This window comes from Nannobrachium achirus (genome assembly GCF_963921795.1).
Source record: "Nannobrachium achirus genome assembly, chromosome: 7".
NCBI classification, from domain to species: domain Eukaryota; kingdom Metazoa; phylum Chordata; class Actinopteri; order Myctophiformes; family Myctophidae; genus Nannobrachium; species Nannobrachium achirus.
In genome coordinates this window covers 24,822,298-24,843,697 of record NC_137816.1, presented here as the reverse complement: position 1 = coordinate 24,843,697, position 21,400 = coordinate 24,822,298, and the positions used below count along the sequence as shown (strand labels likewise).

General features: G+C 42.6%; 1 protein-coding gene across 1 annotated transcript in view; it reads left to right on the top strand.

Annotated features, from left to right (window-relative positions):
• Positions 1-21,400, top strand: part of tox3 (TOX high mobility group box family member 3) — a gene marked incomplete at its 3' end in the record, with an annotated part of 77,344 nt that overhangs the window by 39,372 nt on the left and 16,572 nt on the right. Inside the window, exon 2 of the mRNA XM_080729682.1 lies at positions 5,382-5,447. Within this exon, the coding sequence (XP_080585808.1) occupies positions 5,382-5,447 (66 nt within the window). The remainder of the gene's footprint in view (positions 1-5,381; positions 5,448-21,400) is intronic.

Sequence of the window (21,400 nt, the reverse complement as noted above, 5' to 3'; positions counted from 1 at the left end):
TTAATGGAAGTCAACACTCGACACTGCCCCCAACCAACCTGTAAGAGTCACTACTACAGCGAACAGAGGTGGCCCTCCCCAAGCCCCTTCCACAGACAGGGACAACTATGCTTGTTGGAGCAACGTCCGCCCAAACCAGGGAAACCATTGTGCATTCCAACGAGGGATGGGACGATAATCGTTATTATCGTGATAAAAAACTGCTCACAATAATCGTATCGTGGAGATTTTCATTTATCGTGAAATTGTTTTCAACATATTTTGATTATCGTGATAATATAGTAAATCGCAATTATTTTTGCCACAATAATCGTGACATGTAATTTTCATATGGTCATATCCCTAATTCGAACCCCACTCTCCTCCACAGTGGTGGTCAGGAGCTTTTAACCCTTTGTCCCCATGCACCCTAAGAGGCCTCCATCAGAATGTACAACAACTATAACTGAAGTGGCAGAAACCCCATTAAAACCGGCATGAAGCTCACAGATCCATACATGTTCTCTCGGGGTCTTCCCAGAATTCCCGTAGAACTCCTTGTCACAATGAGGAGCTATTGTTTCCTCACCCTTCTGAAAAGTCTTACTCTCATCCCGAGAAACGCAGGGGTGGAGGATACGGAGACAGCCCAGCGCAGAGCACTTATCTCCCTACACAATCGGTACAATGTTCCTTGTGTTTGAATAGAGGGGGGATATCTCTGAGACTTCAATTTGTTATCAAAGAGACGAAGAAGGGGACAGGGTAACACTTCCCTGATAAGACTGGCGTAAGGTTAATTACCAGCGGCTGTCTGACGTAACCCAGCCATGTCGGGTCTCAGAGTTGCACATTGCGAGGAGAAGTGAGGGAGTGCTACTTATTGACAGATGCGTCCCACTTGAAGTTTGCCTGTGTGCTTCTGCATTAGTGTGTGCATGTGTTCATGTGCCTGGGTGTGTTAGTTAGGGCACAGTCACACACATGCACAAATTGAATATTCACCTCCTGTTCACTTCCAGTCTTTGCGTCCAACAGCAAAGGAAATTGGCTTTTTGGAGCTGTGTGGAGCTCCCTATACGTGGCCGTGTGTGTGGGTCTGTCTGTCTCCGTGTCTGTCTGTAGCCTGCAGTAACCTTTTCTGACCACACATGTTAAGGGAGGGGCACTGTTGCACACACACACACACACACACACACACACACACACACACACACACACACACACACACACACAGCTCCACTTCGAACAGAGGTTCGATTTTTCTGCTTCGCTTGTCGTCACATTTGGTGAACTTTGACCACGGGCCTCAACTAATAGCATTGATGGGAAAAGTACTACATCTGTTTTACTATGTAAAAGTATAAATACTGCAATGTAGAATTATTCTGTTATAAGTAGAAGTCCAGATAAAAAAAAAAATACTTGAATAAAATTACAAAGGTATCGGTATCAAAATATACTTAAAGTACCAAAAGTAAAAATAGTGATTATAGTAGATCTACTTGTAGAGCATCTATTTTCAAATGGCCTACCAAATGGTCTATTTGGTAGCAAAAGGTTTCAAATAAAAGTATAATATTTGCCTCTGAGATGCAGTTGTGTATAAGTAAAAGTACAGAAAATCGGAAATACTCCAGTAGTAAAATTACCTCAAAATTGTACTTCAGTACAGTACTTACGCCACTGACCAATAGTACATTTGTTTGTGTGGTTGACCTCTCTTAACTCTCATTGGCTGTAGTTTTCTTAATGTGAGCCAAGATGGAGACCAACATACACACACATGAACTACACACCCCAGCAAACTGATATCCTTGTGCGTCACATCCGTGCATGACATTAACACATCTACTGCCTCTTAATCTGAAGGTTGCTTGGTGCCTCGGTGCCACGTCGTTTCCTCCGTCGGCCGCCGCTATTATTTTGAAGGGCCGGAAGGGGGTTGTTTTTGTTTTTTTGGATTATCACTTGACGGCAACGATTACGTCATCTAGTCACATGACAGTGTGCGACAAGAAGATGAAGATGGCTGCGCCCTGCCTTGTGCCTTGTTTACATTTAGATCTGCTGCAAAATGTCTCAAAATGGCTATTTTGTTTAAATGAAGTTTCTTTATGGGCCTCTCCATTGACTTAACATTGAGGAGCTTCACTTCGCGTGCACGCCCAACGTGCGTTGTAAACAAATCGCCGACATTACCGATGCGAGCGGGACCGGAGCGACATTAAGTAAGTAATAATATCTTTACTGTATATACAGTAAGATTCACAGTCCTCACCGTCAACGGCGCCATGGTATTAACCCTTTCAATGACGGTGAGGACTGTCAACGGCGGCGAAAAAGTTAAAGGAGTAGTTCACCCCCAACATGACTTTTTTTCCTATTGATTACTCATGCCATGGAGACTTGAGTTCAATAATATTTTTTTGTATTTGTCGCATTCCTAAGACCAAAAATGATTCTGGATGGGGACCCAAATGCATGGCCCTGGATGAGGACCCAAATAAGGCCCTGGATGGACCCAAATGCATTTGGGTCAGAATCAATGGGGGTGAATTTAGGGTCAAGGGTCAAGTTCTGACCCAAATGCATTTGGGTCCCCATCCAGGGCCTTGTATTTGGGTCCCCATTCAGAATCAATGGGGTAAAGTTACTATAATTTTTTTTTTGTCTTTTTGTCTGCGACAAATACATACAAATATTATTGAACTTAAGTCTCCATGGCGTGAGTAATCAATAGACAAAAGTCATTTTGGGGTGAACTACTCCTTTAAGCATGACAAGATATGGCAAGTGATGGGCATCACCTGGATTCACATTTCACACCGCGTAACTGTGCCCTTACTCGCACACAATGCATACATTGTGTGTTTGTGTGTACTGGCATCTGTGCGTGCATGAAGATGAGGCGATGTCTGCTCAAATTTCTTGACATAGTGTTGTTGGCACATCCAAACATCACAATGCTAAAGCTGACACTTGTGATCTGATGAACATTTGAAGTGACATTGTAACATTGTGCAAACAATCACAATGTCTCAAACAGCATAGATGGCTGTCATTGTCATTGTCGATGGATGATGTCATCATCCCTCAACACAACCCTAATACAGATCCCTGTGCTCAGTTTAGGGGTAATCCAGATGAATTTATGCTCCGTCATTCAACAGTGGCACTCGCCAAAATACCAGATCTACAAGCTGTGTACAACGCTCATGTACTGTGCATTGAGCTGATATTCTTCTTGCACCTTAATGTCTATATCATGAACAGTATACCCTACCTGTCAAATGTTTGGACACAGCTCTCATTCAACGTGTGAGGGCTCCAAACCTTTGACTGGTAGGGTATACCAGCTGCCATGCTCATGCACCTTATGTCTAAACTCGTACATACAACTGTATTAATGCATATGCTATGTATACTATGTTCCCCCTTGCTTTCTCTCTCTTTCTGGAAACAACAAAAATGACGGAGCTCGCACAAAATCGAATGTCAAAACTGTTTTACACCGGTAAACCTATGATGTGACAAAAACGATGATTCTGATTCTGTGAGCTTGTAGATCTGCTGTTTCCGACACGTGACTTTGTCATACGACAAAGTGTAAATTGGGCTTAAAACGGTCTTGTCTTGTGAAGTTTTGGTCTGAACTAGGCTTTAGATCTAAATTAGTTCAGTGGGACAGCTCCAGGTAAGACCAGTCTGAGGAACTGTTAAGCCCCCCCCCCTTCCCCCAAAAAACACCTGCTTTGCCAACTGCTAGCAAAGCTTGTGGCTTTCTCCCCCCCCCCCCCCCCCCCCCTTCTCATTGGTGCGTAACGCTGTTAACATTGCTGCTGATTCTCTCTTGTCTCTCTCCAGGGCATAGACTAATTAATGGATACCATTCGTAGTTGATTAGCAGCAGTTCTTTCAGTAATTACATTCGCATACTAACCAGTCGGAAGAAAAGGAGGACGGGGAAAAAAAGCACCCACAAAGGAGTGGGAAGTATATTAATGCACTTCTCATTTCGTTCTGATCTTAATTTGTTTCTGCTATTGTTTGGCCTTTTGCTAAGATAAGAAACCATTTTTCCCCAACCCCTCTCTCTCTCTCTCTCTCTCTCTCTCTCTCTCTCTCTCTCTCTCTCTCTCTCTCTGTCTGTCTTACTGAAGTTATTCAGAATTCATATTCATATTTGAAGAGAGAGGACTTTTGTAATCAACACACAAAAGAGATTACTCCTGTGCTTTTGTTGAGAATAACAGAAAAGTGTTCTCAGTGGAAACTTCATGAAGACACAACTCCTGTGTGTGATTCCCTTTCTCCTGCAGGCCGTGTAGGCAGGGGCTGTGCTCCTCGCTCACAGAGAGGTGCATTGTGCTCCAGGGCCCAGCTGCTAGCCCATAATTCTTCATTCTATGTCCCATTGTTCCTACCTGTCAGCATGCTTGTGTCTCAGAAGAAAGGAAGTGGCTGCCATTTTGCCAGCAGGCTGTGTGTGGGTTGGGGCGAGTGGTTGGAGGTGGGGAGTTAAAAAGAAAAACATATTTCTTAACCAAAGCACCATTATTATTATTTTTTTATTGCTTACCTACATTTTAATAGACCCAATCTGTGATTACAATGTTGTGGCCCCTGTTGTCAAATGCTGCTGTCACCAACCACTGCCTTTGTTGCTGTTGTAATTCATTGGATTGTGGATGTTTTCTGGCACTTAAATTTGATGGGTGAGCTTTATATGCAAAGACTTGACAGCCATGTGACTGCAAAAGATATGATTTACATGGGATTCCGAGGCTGTAAAACGTTATTTACCTTTGTAACATTAAAAACAGGTGAACAGTGTAGTAAAAAGGCCCTTGTGATGGGATTTAGAACGTTGAAAAGGTCATACTTTCCATTACAAGTCCAGAACACAGATGAACATAACCAACGCACTGAGCCGCACCTACACCATGCATGCTCTACAGATGCTCTCCACTATCTGTTTTCGCTCAGTAACACTATTCCCCCCTCCCCTGCCACACACACACCCAAACGGGTTACTTGAAGTTAATAACCTGCCACTGAATCTCGATGCTTTTCTTTGTGATGCAAACACATCCTTAATTGCCATCCCATAAGACCTGAATAGCCAGGCCAGATTCTCATTACCTCGGTCTGACTCTGAATTGTGGGCCTCTCTCTTCACGTCACAATAACAGCCAAAAAGTGGCAGAACTCACATGTGTAAGGAGCGCGAGGGGTTAACTCAATGTGTAAACATTCAAAGCAAAGTGTGACATGCCGTTTGAATGGATGGTGCCGTCCTTTGTGAAAGGCAAGCGCCTGTACAACCAACACCATCGGCTGATGTTATCTCGAGGTCAGCAGGGTTGATCGTGTGTTTTGTTTTTCTCTTTCACTTGCAGTTCCAGAACAACAACAACTATATGAATATGGCAGAGGCCAATGGCGCCCTACTTGCAGCTGGCGATGTGAGTAAATACATAATTTTGTCGTTTTCGGGTTGAAACCTTGTATGTCCAAATTAAACTTTCTCTTGTTTTATTATTTTAAAAACTATTTATCTACAAGGTGTGCTTATAAATCTACTATTGCCACTACTTTTGTGCGGCATTTTCGTATGATGAAGTAGGGCTTTGATTTACAAAAAAAACATACAAATGTGAAACTTGGAGATACAAGGTTTCTGCCCGGCAGTGACGATTTACTTATTCCCCCCCCCCCCCCTCCCTCCCCTCGACATTCCAATACCCCCTATTTGATTATGGGAAAGGCAGGTGATGAAGACATATCGCCCACTACAGGTGTAGCCAATTAAAATGATGTAGCACACTGGAGTGGATGTTGTAGAACGGGTTAGACAGGTTTCCTGGCTGTTTTTCAAAAAAGCATTGAGGCCTGATGCCATTATCAGTCAGTGGACTGCATGGAAATGCATCATACTGTATCTTGAGCAATTTAAATGGCTACAGCTGTTGCATTACAATAGCTGACAGTGAGCCATTTCTTTTCATTGGTGGCTTTATTGTTTTTTCCCCCCAACATTGATCTATGTGCCGTGATACATGAGTAGCAGACATTATAGATGGGTCATTTTTACCACATTTACCAGTACCCATTGTAGGCTATATTTTCTTTACGTATACTGTATATATTTTGAGCGGTGCTCCTGGAAGAGGAGCTATAGCTCCAACATCTGGCTTTGTCCAGTCAAAAACCAAGAGGAAAACCTGTTCAAAAATGTCCGTGGATTAAATAAACTGAAGCGCCTTTATCAGGTCTAGATATGGCCTACATCCTGGCGTGCTGTGATTGGCTAGCGGCATGCTTTATGAAATGAACTAATAAATAGCCATGCTCACTTCACACTAAGTGTGATTTCTTTAACCACTACTACACCATTCAGCATTTTTACAACTTGACAACCACCGTTCATTTAAAGTTTCTGTTAAACTGTGTGGCATGTGGCCCAGGCCGTTGGCATGGTGGTCCGGGCACCCTAGGTTGCAATGCCAGCTTGACAGCGTGTCGCGGGATCGAATCCCGTTCCCGACGACCTTTGCTTCATGTCACTCCCAATTTCTCCTCTCAGTTCCTGTCAGTCTGTCCTATAAAAAAGGCATAAAATGTGCAACAATAAATAAGCATAGCATTCAACTTTGCCCTGTGTTTATGTAACAAAACAATACATATATATGTTAGTGTTTTTGAGGTACCAGTGAGATTGGGACGAGAGCGCTTGTTTTGTAGTTCACCTTATGGGCAGTCCCCGGAAGGAGCCGGTGCCATGGCATTGGTCCGACGTCTTATTGTTCTGACGTCCCATTAGTCCGATGCTGGTGAATGTTAACCTGCCGGCGCTGGTGAATGTTAACCTGGTGAATGCTAACCTGCCGACGCTGGTGAATGTTAACCTGGTGAATGCTAACCTGCCGGCACTGGTGAATGCTAACCTGCTGACACTGGTGAATGCTAATCTGGTGAATGCTAACCTGCCGACACTGGTGAACGCTGACCTGGTGAATGCTAACCCTCCGACACTGGTGAATGATAACCTGCTGATGCTGGTGAATGCTAACCTGCCGACGCTGGTGAATTTTAACCTGGTGAATGTTACTATGCCTAAACCTAACCCTAATCCTAGCCCTAACCTCAGTAAAACTATGCCTAAACCTAACCTGGTGAATGCTAACCTGCCGACGCTGGTGAATACCAACCTGGTGAATGTTAACCTGGTGAATGATAACCCTAACCTCAGTAAAACTATGCCTAAACCGATTGAGGACATGAGATGTCGGACTTATCCTGGAAGGAGGCACCACTTGCTCCACCTCACGCCCAAAAATACGCGCTTCTGGTCTCAAGCTCACTGAATTTCAAAAACACTGACATAATTATATATTATACCAATCATTTCCCTCTATACCAGCAGTTATCAGACACTGGAGTAGTGTGGTGGTGTTGTTTACCTTCACAAACACACTGTCCTCTCACTGTATTTTTGTTGTTTTCACTGTTTGCTTTGGTAGCCCAAACAGGAAATGATTGGTATGTAAACACATGGCAAAATTACATACTATGCCTTTAAAAGAGTAGTTCACCCCAAACAATGACTTATTTTCTATCAATTACACACCCTGTGAAGCCTTGAATTCATGGAGATTTTTTAGTTTTTGTTGCATTCCTAAGCCAATAATTTGATGACTGGCGGAGACGGACTGACCGATGACCCGGTCATCAAATTATTGTATCAGGAATGCGACAAAAAGAAATCTCCAAGAATTCAAGGCTTCATGGGATTACGTCTCATGACACGTTGCCTGCTCATCATGACTCAAAGACTCCTATACAAAGCATTAGCCTGGGTCACCTCCTCCTGAGCCTCTCGTAAGAACTTATGTTTTTGAGAGCCGGGTTGTCATGACTGTACTGACAGCACTGCACACGCCAAGGTGACGCCCTCGAAAGTTGGGGATGTAAACACCCGCTTCCCCCATGCCTCTTTGGAAGGCAAAATCAAGGAGTCTCGAGAAGATTCAGCAGCTGGTGTCACTCACAGTACCTCTACTCTCTTCGCTGACAGCTGTGAAATCGTGAAGCCAGATTTATACTCTGATATAACTAACTTGCGTTGTTGTCGCACACTGAAAATAGCCGATCTGCAAGCTCACAAACACGTTGCGGATGCGATGCGTTGTGAGCTTGCATATCGGCTATTTTCTGAGCGAGACAGACAGCCTCACTACGCATCTTTAGGCTGCTGAGATGGCTTATTTATGCTGTGTGTGTAGTGTATGCAACATTAAAAGAAAGCAAAAAAGCAAAGAATAGTTCTGCTACAGAAAGTGGCAGCTATTGTTGCAGGCCCCCTTTGCATCCATACTGCAGGGTTTCCTGCAGCACTTTACAGGCCAGGCGCCCCGCCCGGCCAGAAAACCCCCCCGCCCCCCCAAGGGTCTAAAAAAAAAAAAAAAAAAAATTTTTTTTTTTTTTTTTTTTTTTCAAAATTTTTTTTTTCAAAAAAACTTTTGGGACCTCCAACAATGTACTAGGCATGATCGCGATCGCGAAATTGCATGTTTAACCCCCATACCAACCCTATCTTTCAAACATGGCAGCCATGTTTGTTTACATTTGAAGAAAACATAAGGGCTGGTATCTCCTGAATGCCTGAACGGATTTCCAAGCGGATTTTTTTGTTTGAAAGCTGTGAAAAGAGTGTACATGCATAGTGCATCATCTGTGCACGAATTGTGGGCACATTCATGTGTTTTTATAGGGCAAAAATAAGAATTAATATTAAAAATGAAGTGAATTAATTACTCGAATTAATTAATTAATTATCAAAAATTTTCGGCGCACGCGCTTTGCGCGTGCGCCATGACATCCCCCCTGGTCAAGACTTTTTCCTGCAGGAAACCCTGCATACTGCATTAGTTCCTCTGCACATAATTCATTCTTGAATGTTATATCATTCTATCACAAAGCTTGAGGGTTATTACATCATGCTAACTTTTTCTAACTTTGATAAAGCTGTAAACCATAACTTCTTTTTAGTGAATAAAATGTTATTTGGACCAATCTGTAATATGGTAGAGTATGCTAATAATATTGTATTACTGCTGCTAATTGCTTGGGTAGGACCACTACTGGTTGACACTGACAGAGAGTATTAGTGCTTGCAGGTCAAAAATACAACTTATTCTTTGTCCCAAATATAGGCTTATTATATTGGGACCCAGGTTCGAATCCTGGGTTGGACAAGGAAAGTTATGGATTGTTTTAGTTCTAACTTCTGATGGCAGAGAAGACAGCAAAACATTATTTAACCCCAAATAATTCCTCTTTGACAGTGGAGCACAAGTGCAACATTAATTCAGCACGCAAGTAAAACGTGGCTAGTGTAACTGTTCCTGAGAGCCATAGTGGAAAAAAGACTTAACAGTGTGCTAAATATACGCACTGGTGATTCCCCCCTCCACCCTTTGCACTACCCTGTCATTAGAGACATGTGTACCAAAAATACCCATCATCCTCTATGGTTCTGATGGGGCCAATCTCCAGTTTAGCAGAGCGAAATTGATCTTTGCTTCAAGCCTCCTCACAGCATAGCCTCCTTAAGGAGTTCCAAAAAGAGTCAAATAGAGTATCACTGTTTTAACCACGCATTTGTAGAACTGGCATCCTATAGTGTGCATAGTTTCAATGTTCAGATTATTAATTTTGTTGGGATATTCTACTGTTTAGACTGATGATAGGTTCTTGGTTTACCTATGATCCTATAGATGATCATTTCTATGCATTTGATGTATTACCTCGTATTTACCTTACTGCTCTGGATTAAGAGTGTCTGCTAAATGCCTAGATTGTACACATTTGTAACTTAAGGTGCTATGTACAGTATACTCTATGCTATGTACATTTTACTTAAATGTTCTAGACTTGGTAAACTGGACCTCCATTAGCTCTGTACTTGGACCACATTTTGCCCTGTCTACACTCAAATCCCTTTGCCAAAAATAGCCGATTTACAACATACATTAACCACTTAAAAAGATGTTTAATACATTTTGAACTTGTGGAATGGGACACATTGAGTACTATTACTTTTGGTACTTTAAGTATATGTTTGATGGGTTACTCAAGTACATTTTGAATACTTCTTCCGCTGCTAAAAGGGAGTTTGAATTTTCTCCCACATTTTGCTCCCAAGTGGGTGCATCCTCTGCACCTAGGCAGCGTGCTGTGGTGGCGGGCCCGTGTCAGGGCCACGCCAACACACGCTGAGTAGCGTTCAAACCCCCAGCTGTGAGGGTCCAATGTGTGGCAGGCAGCGTAGGGCTGGGGGGAGGGGGCCGCGGGACACTTGATAAAACAGCCCCAGCTCATTTACATTTAATCAAAAGGAACAACAGTTTCCAGTGTTACGGTGCAGATGGCATTGTGTTTAGAGAGAGGGAGAGAGTAAAAGGGCGAGCGAGAGAGAAACACGACGAGGAGTCTTAAAGTGTTCCATGCAGATTTCTATGACCTCCACCAAGAAAGTTATGTTTTGACCCCCGTCCGTCTGCCTGTTTTGTATGTTTGTGAACAAAATATATCTTTTTTAGTACTTGATTTAGTACTTGGCTTACCAGCTTAGTGTGACAAAAGTTGCATAACCATAAGGAAGCAATTATTTGATTTTGATTTTAATTTGTATATTCAAATGGATTTTTAAGCTTTTATGCCTTTATTGATGGGACAGTAGACTGAAAGTTGAATGGGGAGAGAGAGGGGAGTGACGCGCTGCAAATGTCATCGGGATCGGGACTCGAACCTGCGACACGCTGTCAGGCATCAGAGCCTATCTGGTATGTGCCTGGACCAGTAGGCCAGCGGGCGTCCACCATAGGACATTTTTTTTATCCTACCACAAGGTTTATGGAGTGTAAAGTGGAGGTGTTGCTAAAAGCCTCATCCAACACAATACTATAGCTATCATGGATGCCATAAGTCATATGCACATATCAGTAGGCCTAAAGGACCATTTTGCACGAATTATTTCCAATTGCTTGCGCCACACAGCATAATGCACAGTGAAGAGAGTTATGCGGTAAAGACAGAATATTATTACATAGTTAGTCTCGCGTAGCCAGACAACTATTCCTCAATCTCCGAATGCTATATAGAGTCTGGAACGGCAGCTCCCAAACGTTGAGTGCTGCTCTGAACTAATAGTCCCATTGGAAACATAACAGAAACACAATAGCTCAGACAAAGTCATTCGAGTGGCCTATTCTTGTTATGGGTGTATATATAGTTTAAGAAAACCTTTGAAAACATCATGGAAGTAACACCAATAACACCAGAGAAAGACTAAATAACGCCCCCAGAAATATTGAAAGGAGACATAACGCTTCCAGTAGGACACGTTATTGCTACTGCACCAAGGGAGCGGTTGCGTCACATCCGCTTTATCTCGCACTCATCGTTTCTATTTCCGTTTGCCAGACTGTATGCCGGGAGCATTTGCCCAAATCGCGGAGGCAACAGTCTGGCCTCGCGAGACTATTACATAGTGGACGTAGTGATGCAGTAACGTAGTCTTGCTGGAAGTAGTTTTGAAAACATTTGAAAACAAACCTGTTGATTTGTAAAGAGAGTGTTTTCTGTGCTCAGTCTCACGAGAACAAGAAGAAAGTATAAGTCATGTTGAGATCAAAGAAACAGTGAGTGGATGAAGCCCTCTCTGCTCTGTTTTCTGTCTGTCTGTCTCACAAGTCTGTAACTGGCAGTGATTGAAGAAGTACTCATTTTCTACTAACTTAACACATTGGATGCCCACAATGAATTCAAGGGTTAATTTGCTGGTGCCCATGGCAACCCGCCATTTTGCCTACCTTCGAGGTCCTGGCGGAAAAAGTAATCCGAGTAAATGTAATCCAAGCATGTCCTGTTTATTTCGCGAAAATCTTTTCTTTCAGTCAGGACCGTTTTTTAACAATCCTGCGCCACAGCGTTTGTGTGACGGCCGGTATAAAAGTCCGCGTTTTGAACGTGAAAGTGATTTAAAACCTTGATTAGGAGAAAAATGCATGTTTGTGCAGCAGCTTTGCATGCATGTCTATTAGCGAGACAGCACTTCCCGGTCACGTGATCCCGCGCTGCATTTTGGGAAATGGAGTTGTTTTCATCACCGCGGTAGTACAGTGCAGGTGCTACAGTACAGTATAGTTTACTATATGACGCGTCGAACGCATCGATGTGCACACGTAGACATCAAAGAGATTGACGCGTTGACACCTCGTGGGCATCCGATGAGTTAAGTGCAAGTATCAATACCACAATGTAAAAATACTCAAGTAAATGTTCGGTATTGAAAATGTACTTGAGTAAAGTACAAAAGTATTGGCCTCAAAATGTACTTACTTGCTTTTTTACTTAAACAGCAGCATTAATGCAGTGCCACACTGTATTATGCATTCTAACATGCATACATGCCATTCTAGCATGCATACATGCATGCCATTCTAGCATGCATGCATGCCATTCTAGCATGCTTACATTGAACACCTTGGTTATAGGCCTTTATAGTGGACAGGCTGTTTCTGTGCCTGTTTCTGCATCCCATGTACAGTATGTCATATAGCCAGTTAGTTTGGTATGGTCAAAATCCATACTGTAGGGAAAATGTATACTGTCTATAGCATTTAGCATTTATCCCATTCATGGATTGATTTAATGAGTCCCCACTTGACGTTAGTGAGGGAGGCATACTGTATGTGAATGGATTGTTTTCTGACCCGGACAGCCCATAACAAACTGACTGGCTTGTCATATTTCACAGTTTGTGTTTTAATAGGCACAGAGACACAAATGTAGCACAAGCTATATAGCACAAGCACAGAAATGGTGAACTTAACCACTTAAACCCTAGCATCCATATTATGCAAGGAACATTAGCCAACAAGTCAGGACACATTGTGAACTTGTAGATCGGCTATTTTGTAGATTTGCTGTAGCTGGGAGAAAGCGGTCCAAGTACAGAGCCAACTCTGTCCCTTTTACTAAATATAGAGGGTTTAAGTGGTTAGTGTAATATTCGATCTTTAATGTTTTTATTATTTTGAATTGATCATTCAATGCGAGAAATACATATATTATTTACATTCGCCGGTTATATAATAAGTCTCTCCAACTTAACTGTTTTTATTTTTATTATTATTTAGAAAATGATTGGCAGATTTCAGAACACCTTTGTGCTGCCTTTAGTGATCTTCACTCTACTGACAGATGACAGTGAAGTGACAATTTAATTACTTTTAAAACTTTTGCTGCATCAAAACAATCAACAATCTATACTAAAACAATTAAAAGAAAGTGTAAGAGCTTGAAGATCTGCCATTTTCACAACATTTATCTGTGGAACCGAGTCAAACTAAATGTAATGCCTCAATGCTTATCATGGGGGGGGGGGGGGGGGGGGGTCCCCTGTTAAAATTATTTTCACAGCCTGAAAAGGTTGAGAACCACTGAACTACACAGTATGATCTAAATTCAAAGCTGAGAACAGTGTCCTGCAGGAGCAATATGGAGCTCAGTATCGTATCGAGAAGCAGAGATGTGCTAACTGCCACCCTCTGGTCACCAGCTCACATTCGGACAGACTGTTGGCACACAGGATCGCAGACACTTTTTTTATGGCTCACTATATCCCTTTTCATGAATTAAAAACGAATTAAATGATTTTTCAAAAGAATTTCATGAATAAATAAAAAATGTAATCAAAGAAATTCCATAAATTGGAAAACAAATGTTTAAGGAGTAGTGAAAATTGCCGATCTGCTACTTCACATTGCTCTTTTGGGTCTCGAGCTAAAAGGTTTGGGAACCAGAGTGAGAGTCTATTCTCTTATCTCCAGGATCCAGGTCAATTTGCCGAGAACTCTGCAAACAGAAGGTCCCCGGTTTGTATCCCAGGCCCACGTCTATGTTTCGAAGTGTCCATGAGCAAGACACTTCACCCCTAACTGCACCCTGGCTGCTGCCTGATACGTCGTAGGTAGGATGGGTTAAATGGAGAGAAGTCCACATTTCACTGTATTTCACAAATACAGTGACAATGTGTTGCTGCTTTGACTTCTTCCTAGACTATTATTTTTCCAGTACTAGCATTATCTACAATAAATGGCCATACTGTTAAGGTGTCTCCACACCAAACAGCCTACAGGAGACTACTTCTGACTGTACACAGACTGCAAAGAACTGCAAAAAACTAAGCACTTTTATTTTTTCAGACAACGCCGACTGTAGTTACTGTATGGCAGTGGTGCCAGGTCTGCTCGTTATAAGCAACGTTGATCCTGTTTTCCTATAATGTTGCTAGTTGTGGGTTGCTTTTGTTTGGGCTTGTTCCTGAAGTGTAGTTGCTTATTTGGCCTTGCTTTCAACATTATTTTATAAAATAACGAATGTAATAGAGCTCAGAGGTGAAACTGGTCGCTGCTTTTGGGCTTATTTTCATAGACCTGGTCGCTTATTTCACTCACAGAATCTGGCAACCATACCCGGAGGCACTGTGTGTTCTCCGTGCAGAGGAGAAGGGGAAAAAAGAACAACAACACGGGGAGCTGCTGCACTATTTACTAGCTTTGCTTTGGATCAGATTGGAATAGGAACTGAGAGTTGAGATTGAGAATATGGTATTTAGTAAAAATATGCGACGGGAAAATGTCTCCCGTGGCTATATAAATGGCTTATTTTGGCTTGGTTTTGCAACAGTAGCAAACTATTCTACAACTCCCTCAATCTTACCGACGGCCAGGGGCGACTGAACAAAACTGAGCAAGTCCAGTTTTCCAGTTTTCGGTCGATAACGTTCCCGACCCGCTGCCGAAAACCTGACGATGAGCTCCCGTTCGGCAACCGACGCTATCCGCCGCCTTCCGCCGCCGATTCGCGGCCGAATCGGTTTGGTTAAAAGTGCCCTTTAGATGTTAAGACCTCTAAACAGCCATTATTATCGCTCTACACAAACACATCTCATATCATTCAGTTTACAGTGGCATTGTGGAAAAGGCAAAACGCCCTGCAGTGGACGACGTGTACTGAGGCTCTTTAGAATGGCTGTTGTATCGTTTACCTTATGCACTTAGGGAATGAGATAAGATGACCTTGGTGTGCTTGGTAAAGCACACATCCTTAACAGGGAAAGCTTCACTGCTTCCCTAAGGGAAAAGGATACTGTAACGCCACGATTGAGTTGCACTCAGAACGTATCCCTTTACCCTCTCAATCAAATTAGAGAGGTGTAATGAACTATAAATATGTAGCAATGGACTTCAGATGATCCAAATTTGAAATAATGTTGATTAGGTGGTGCTACAGTTGATGCTGTCATTAGAGTATCCGTGCACTCTGGGCTGTCTGGATATTGGAAACTGGAGCCTCAATTCTGCCTCTATTGATTCTGGTCGCCTATTATATGCAGTAATTGCATGGTGCTGCCTTTAACAAGTCTTTGTTATTGCATCAGCGAATTGGATTACAAAGTTTATTGAAAGGCTGGAGATATTGCCCTGAAAAAGCTTTTTCTGGCTCTTGTCTCCCTCACATTGGATGAGCACCATGCCGGTTCTTGTGAATATAAAAGTGGAGACCCCGTGATTATTCACTAGTATAATTACTTATTCATGTCCTTGCCAGAATTCTTTTACATTTACATTATCATTATCCTTGAATTTAACACTTGTATTTATTGTTTCAGCGCTGTGGGTGAGCAGCTATGTAAGGTGCCAATAGGTTTCTGCTAAAGCCATCAAGACACAAACCTGTATATTTACAGTAATCACTTAAATCCTTTATACGTGTACGTTGTGGACTGGTGTCTGCCAGGGGTCTATAGTTAGGGTTCTTCACCGAATATAGACGATCTGTAAACTTGTAGATCTGCTATTTTGGCAAAAGGTTTGCCCCCCGCCCCAGAATAGGGATACTAGGGTTCATATGGTTAATGATATATAAGGTGGACGTGGTTCTGATTCTCATAGAACCTAGTGGGTTTTCTGTACCAATGACTTAATGAAAGTGCATTCTCCTACAGTATCATTTAGATCAGCAGTCGAGACTGTCTGTGTCTTTAAATGTCATCCACAATTGACCCGACACAACATGAAATGTCCTGAAGCATTTAAACCCCGCCCATGTGGTACTCCCTGCAGACTAGAACAAACGCTGACAGTTATTTAGTAATAAAGCTTGACTTGGGTCTAGTATCTCCTGCATCAGTCTCAGAGATTCCTCACATCTGCTTGGCCATGTTGGATGGATCAGGCTTCTCAATTACAAGCCCAGCGCTGCCCTTGTGCCACTGGGCTTGGTGTCTGCCAACACACACACACGCACGCACGCACGCACGCACACACGCACGTACGCACGCACGCATGCACACGCTTACTCTCCTCTCTCTCTCTCTCTCTCTCTCTCTCTCTCTCTCTCTCTCTCTCTCTGTGTTTTTCTCTCTCCTGTTGCTCTCTGTCTCTCTCCCTCTCTCCCTTAACCATACATGCCCACACATCCCTAGCCAGCATCTGGCTTTGCCACTTGGCTCGGCGGAGGCTTTCAGAACAATTTAAATGGATAATCAGGCTGGTGATGTGAAGAAAGTGGATTGTGCATCTCTTAATCTGAGATCAGAGCCCCCCTAAGCTGCTCCCAGTGCAGAATTAGCTGGGCTTTATGTGAAGTGACACCAGCCAGTGTGGAACACTGTAACACTCTGCGGGCTCCACCAGACTCTTCTAGTCTGGCACCTCACCCCCGGGGGAGAGAGAGCCCTTCACTTACAGCTGACACCTTGCATAGCTCCGGATGAGACGCAAAACTCCACGTCTCCATTATCAACTCCCCCTTGTGCAGATGTTAATTTGGATCATCATTAACAACGGGAGGGAAATGTACACAAATGTGGGCTTAGAGAGCGATCTACCTCCTCTCTAGAGTCCCCCCCCCCCCAACTCTTTCTGTCCCACTGTCCTAGCAATACTGTGCGCAGTTTGGCAGAAACTATAAAGCTCTGGTTCTCTACGTTGGGTTCGCGGAACTCCAGGGTTTCCAGATGAACCCTTAATATGGGTTTGTAACTCTTCAGAGTCTACAAATGGAGTGGCCCGCTTGTTTTCATTTGTACACTCTCAGAGTTTAATTAACACTGAGAATTTTACACTGTGGATTGGTGTCCCAAAGGGGGGAGGGGGGGGGGACTGGTTCCATTTGTACACACTCAGAGTTACAGGAGACAGACCCGTAAGGGTCCATTTGGACCCCTGGTGGGCCCCGGACCAGACATTGAGAAACAGTGAACTAAAGTCTAGCTTTACTGCCCTCATCCAAGTGCACATCTGTTTGTTTTAACCCATTAAAACGGGGAAAGCATTTGTGTCATTTTTAGATTTTTGTGTTGGCTATTAAAAATAGCAGATATACGTACGCTCACAGCCTGTCATTTTGTGCCGTGCTGTGAGCTTGTACATCTGCTAATTTTAAACGTTCAAAAGACATTTTGGAACGCGTGAGAGCTACTGATTTAGAAGGCATTTGTAGAATCGGCCTCAGGTCTGTGTAAAAGGTCAGTCATGTTTGTTCTGGTTTTTCCTATAAAAACGGAGTCCACCTCAGCTCACCTTCCTCCCTGAAGGTTGTTTCAAATCTCTCTTGGTTGGACTCAGTTATTCAGGACACAATGCACCAGTCTATAGGGTCCACTGGCCTATATAATTCTGTCCTCGATTTAAACTTACACAATGTGATACCACAAGAAACCTACTTGCATCAGCAAATAGTATCCATATGAGAAAGCTGGGTAATGGAAGTGATGGATTTCCCTCCTCAAAACCATCCTTTTGAGGGCCATAAACATGGCTGAACAAACAGGTTTTTGCTACACATCATTCTTCTCAGAATTGGGGCTGCAGTCCAGAGAAGCCCGATCCGAGAACCAGAGTGGAGCCCAAACAAAACCAGAATGAGTCAGTCGTTTGCCATGCCAAGAATAGAATAACCACAAAGATGAGTTGATTCGGGGATTCAAGCCAACTCGGACTGTTGGAAGTTGAGAGTTTTACGATGACCACTCAGACCAGGTCTTTCATTTATGGCCAAATCTGTGCTTTCTGTTCAAAAAAAAAAAAAAAAAAAAAAAAAACATTTTGGGGACATGTTATCAATTTGTAATGTTTTACTAACACATTTACCATGCATGTCTTTGCCCTTTTTTTGGGCAATTTCAAAATAATGTGTGTTGCAAAACTTTCTGGGTATATTTCATGTACTTATGTAGTCATAATCCTGGACGGCTGGTGTAGCGTTCTGGGCACCTAGGCTGCTATTGCAGTCTAACAGCGTGTCGTGGGTTCGAGTCCCGATCCCGGGGACCGACAACGATCCACAAATAATTGGTAGAAATCTGACTTGTGGTTTAGGAGGAGACGTCAGAAGTGAGTTTAAATATTTTTTTCTAAAGGGGCGGAAAATGTACTCAGACTGATTTATTGTAGTTCTTAACACATCTACTGCCTCTTAATCTGAAGGTTGCTTGGTGCCTCGGCGCCACGTCGTTTCCTCCGTCGGCCGCCGCTATTATTTTGAAGGGCCGGAAGGGGGTTGTTTTTGTTTTTTTGGATTATCACTTGACGGCAACGATTACGTCATCTAGTCACATGACAGTGTGCGACAAGAAGATGAAGATGGCTGCGCCCTGCCTTTTGCCTTGTTTACATTTAGATCTGCTGCAAAATGTCTCAAAATGGCTATTTTGTTTAAATGAAGTTTCTTTATGGGCCTCGCCATTGACTTAACATTGAGGAGCTTCACTTCGCGTGCACGCCCAACGTGCGTTGTAAACAAATCGCCGACATTACCGATGCGAGCGGGACAGGAGCGACATTAAGTAAGTAATAATATCTTTACTGTATATACAGTAAGATTCACAGTCCTCACCGTCAACGGCGCCATGGTATTAACCCTTTCAATGACAATCCTCACCGTCAACGGCGGCAGATGGGTTAAAGGGGAATACCACTCATTTCAACATTGAACTATGTCATTAATGTACCATTAATATAGTTGTTTTGTGGAAATAAGAATAAAGTCCCACCCTTCTGTGTTGCCTAGAACTGGAGGATTGATTGAGAAGAGTACATCTTCATGATGTCACTGATCACATGACCTCTCAATCAATTGTGAGCATGAGGATGGATGAATGTCTGTGGCAGCTTTTGTGTAAATAAGACTCACAGCGTAGGAGTTGACTTTTCAAAATGTAAAAAAACAAAAAACAAACTTGACCTTTAATTATTGTGCTCCCATAAGGCCAGTTGGGGTTATAGCTGTTCTGCAAGTAATGCACATAACTTCCAAACCATTGGTGAATATTTAATAGTTCTACTATTCACCGTCTCATGTGATATAGCTAAATGAGAGGAGGAATAAATACCCCTGAATAGTGTGAGTCTTTACAGGGATATTTCACTTTCAAACATTTTAACGTCTACTCTGACTTTTGTGAGCACGTTTTAAGTTTGCTTGATTCAGTATATTTACAAATCCAGTGTAACTTCAAACTCCATTTTAACCACATTAGATTAATTGAAAACACATGTCGTTGGTTCCTGTGACTGATAGTGTTTTCAATTTCTTTATTCATTTATTTTTATAATTTATTTTGGAAAATGAGTTATTTCCTTTTTATAAAGAATAAAATAAAATACATTAAAAAAAGGAATAAAAAAAAACACGACCCCTTCACATGTTGGAAGGACAATGTCAGTCACCGTATGTGACTAAAAAATGGGTCCCTACCCACTGCTTGGGGATACTGCACTACTCTAGAGTGTAAAAAGTGATGTCTGTTGGCGGTTTTTAACTCCCTCAGAGTATCAGTGTTTGTTAAGCATCAGCGTTGAGGTCTTTATTTTACTGCACAATGCTCTGAACACAGAGTGAGACAGACTGAAGGACACAGTCTGTGATAGCGTTCTCTTCTCCCTGATCACTTCCATGTGTTAGTGTCTGGAAACACTCAGTGCTGACTGGAGACAGTCCCTTTTATTTATGTTATAGACACTTATCGTTTGATTAGTTAGCTCTCAGCTGGCATGAAGGTGGACAAAGGTCCAGACGTTTTCCACTGAACTCCAGAATGACATGACAGTAACAGACTGATGCTGAATCAATCCGTTACTGTCAAATAAAGTTGCACATTGTGGCTCAGTCAGGCGGAAACCTTGTATGTCCAAAACTGTTAAAGAAAGATCTACAAGCTCACAGTTGTGTCATGATGCGACTCATTGTGAGCTTGTTAGAACAAAGTAGAACAAAGTAACAAGCTTGATTTCATGCTTGTGGATCTGCTATTTTTAATGCTATAGTATGATCAAGTAAGGCATTAATTTAGCCTATGGAAGAAAACAAACACAAAGTTAGAATATGGATATAGGAGGTTTCTGCCCAACACCAACATATGATATACTATTTTCTATAAGCCAGAAGAAGTGAGCTGCTCTGTTCTTATATGACTTCAGCTCGCTCAAAAAAAAGAAAAGAAAAAAGAAAAGAACCTTGAACAGCTGTGAAACGAGCATGGGAAAAGTGAAACAGCAGCAGGTTATGGAGCAAGAGCGAGCGAGAGTGAAAAGGGGAATGAGAACTCTATTAGCTGCCTCTGCTGCCACTGGAATTCATCAATGCTTGTCAAGACAGCTGCCCTGAGTAGGCAATGAATTAGTTTCAAGTGTCTGTGTGCTAAAGCAAGCACGGGGAACATTAACACTCTCTAATCAAGAGCTGTGTCTGCATATTCCCTTCCACTGTCTGTCTGTCTCCCCGTGGCTTCATTTCTGAGGCAAAAACGGAAGGAAAGAACAGGAGCTGCCTGGCTTGATAGGTTCAAGCCCCATGCTGGGCTCATGTCAGGGCTGGGAAATATATCATCAGTAATATAATTGATATCATGATATAAGACATGATATCTTCTGCTATTTGGGATATTGGGATATTCAAGCCTTTATTCAAATTGGCTAATGGGAGGACTGGCCGGCATGTCACTATGAGTGTGTTGTCAATCCCTAAGTGTGTTGGCATGGCATCAGACGCAAACAAATCAGTCAGCTCCATATCCACCGCAGTTATGGTTGCCGCTCTGAGAAATCAGTCTATATGGGCACAAAAGACGCATGTCCTTATATGGGCATGGGACAAGGATTAACAGATACAGAGATCTCCATATATGGGAATATTGGCCGGATCACATTGCGAAGTGTGAAGGCTGCGTAGCTATTTTAATCGTACTATTTGATTTTGTCCATACTACACAGCCCTAGCTCATGGTGTGGCCTGCATGAGTGTTTCTGCCCGGGATCTGGCCAATGTGATAGGGCCTTAAATC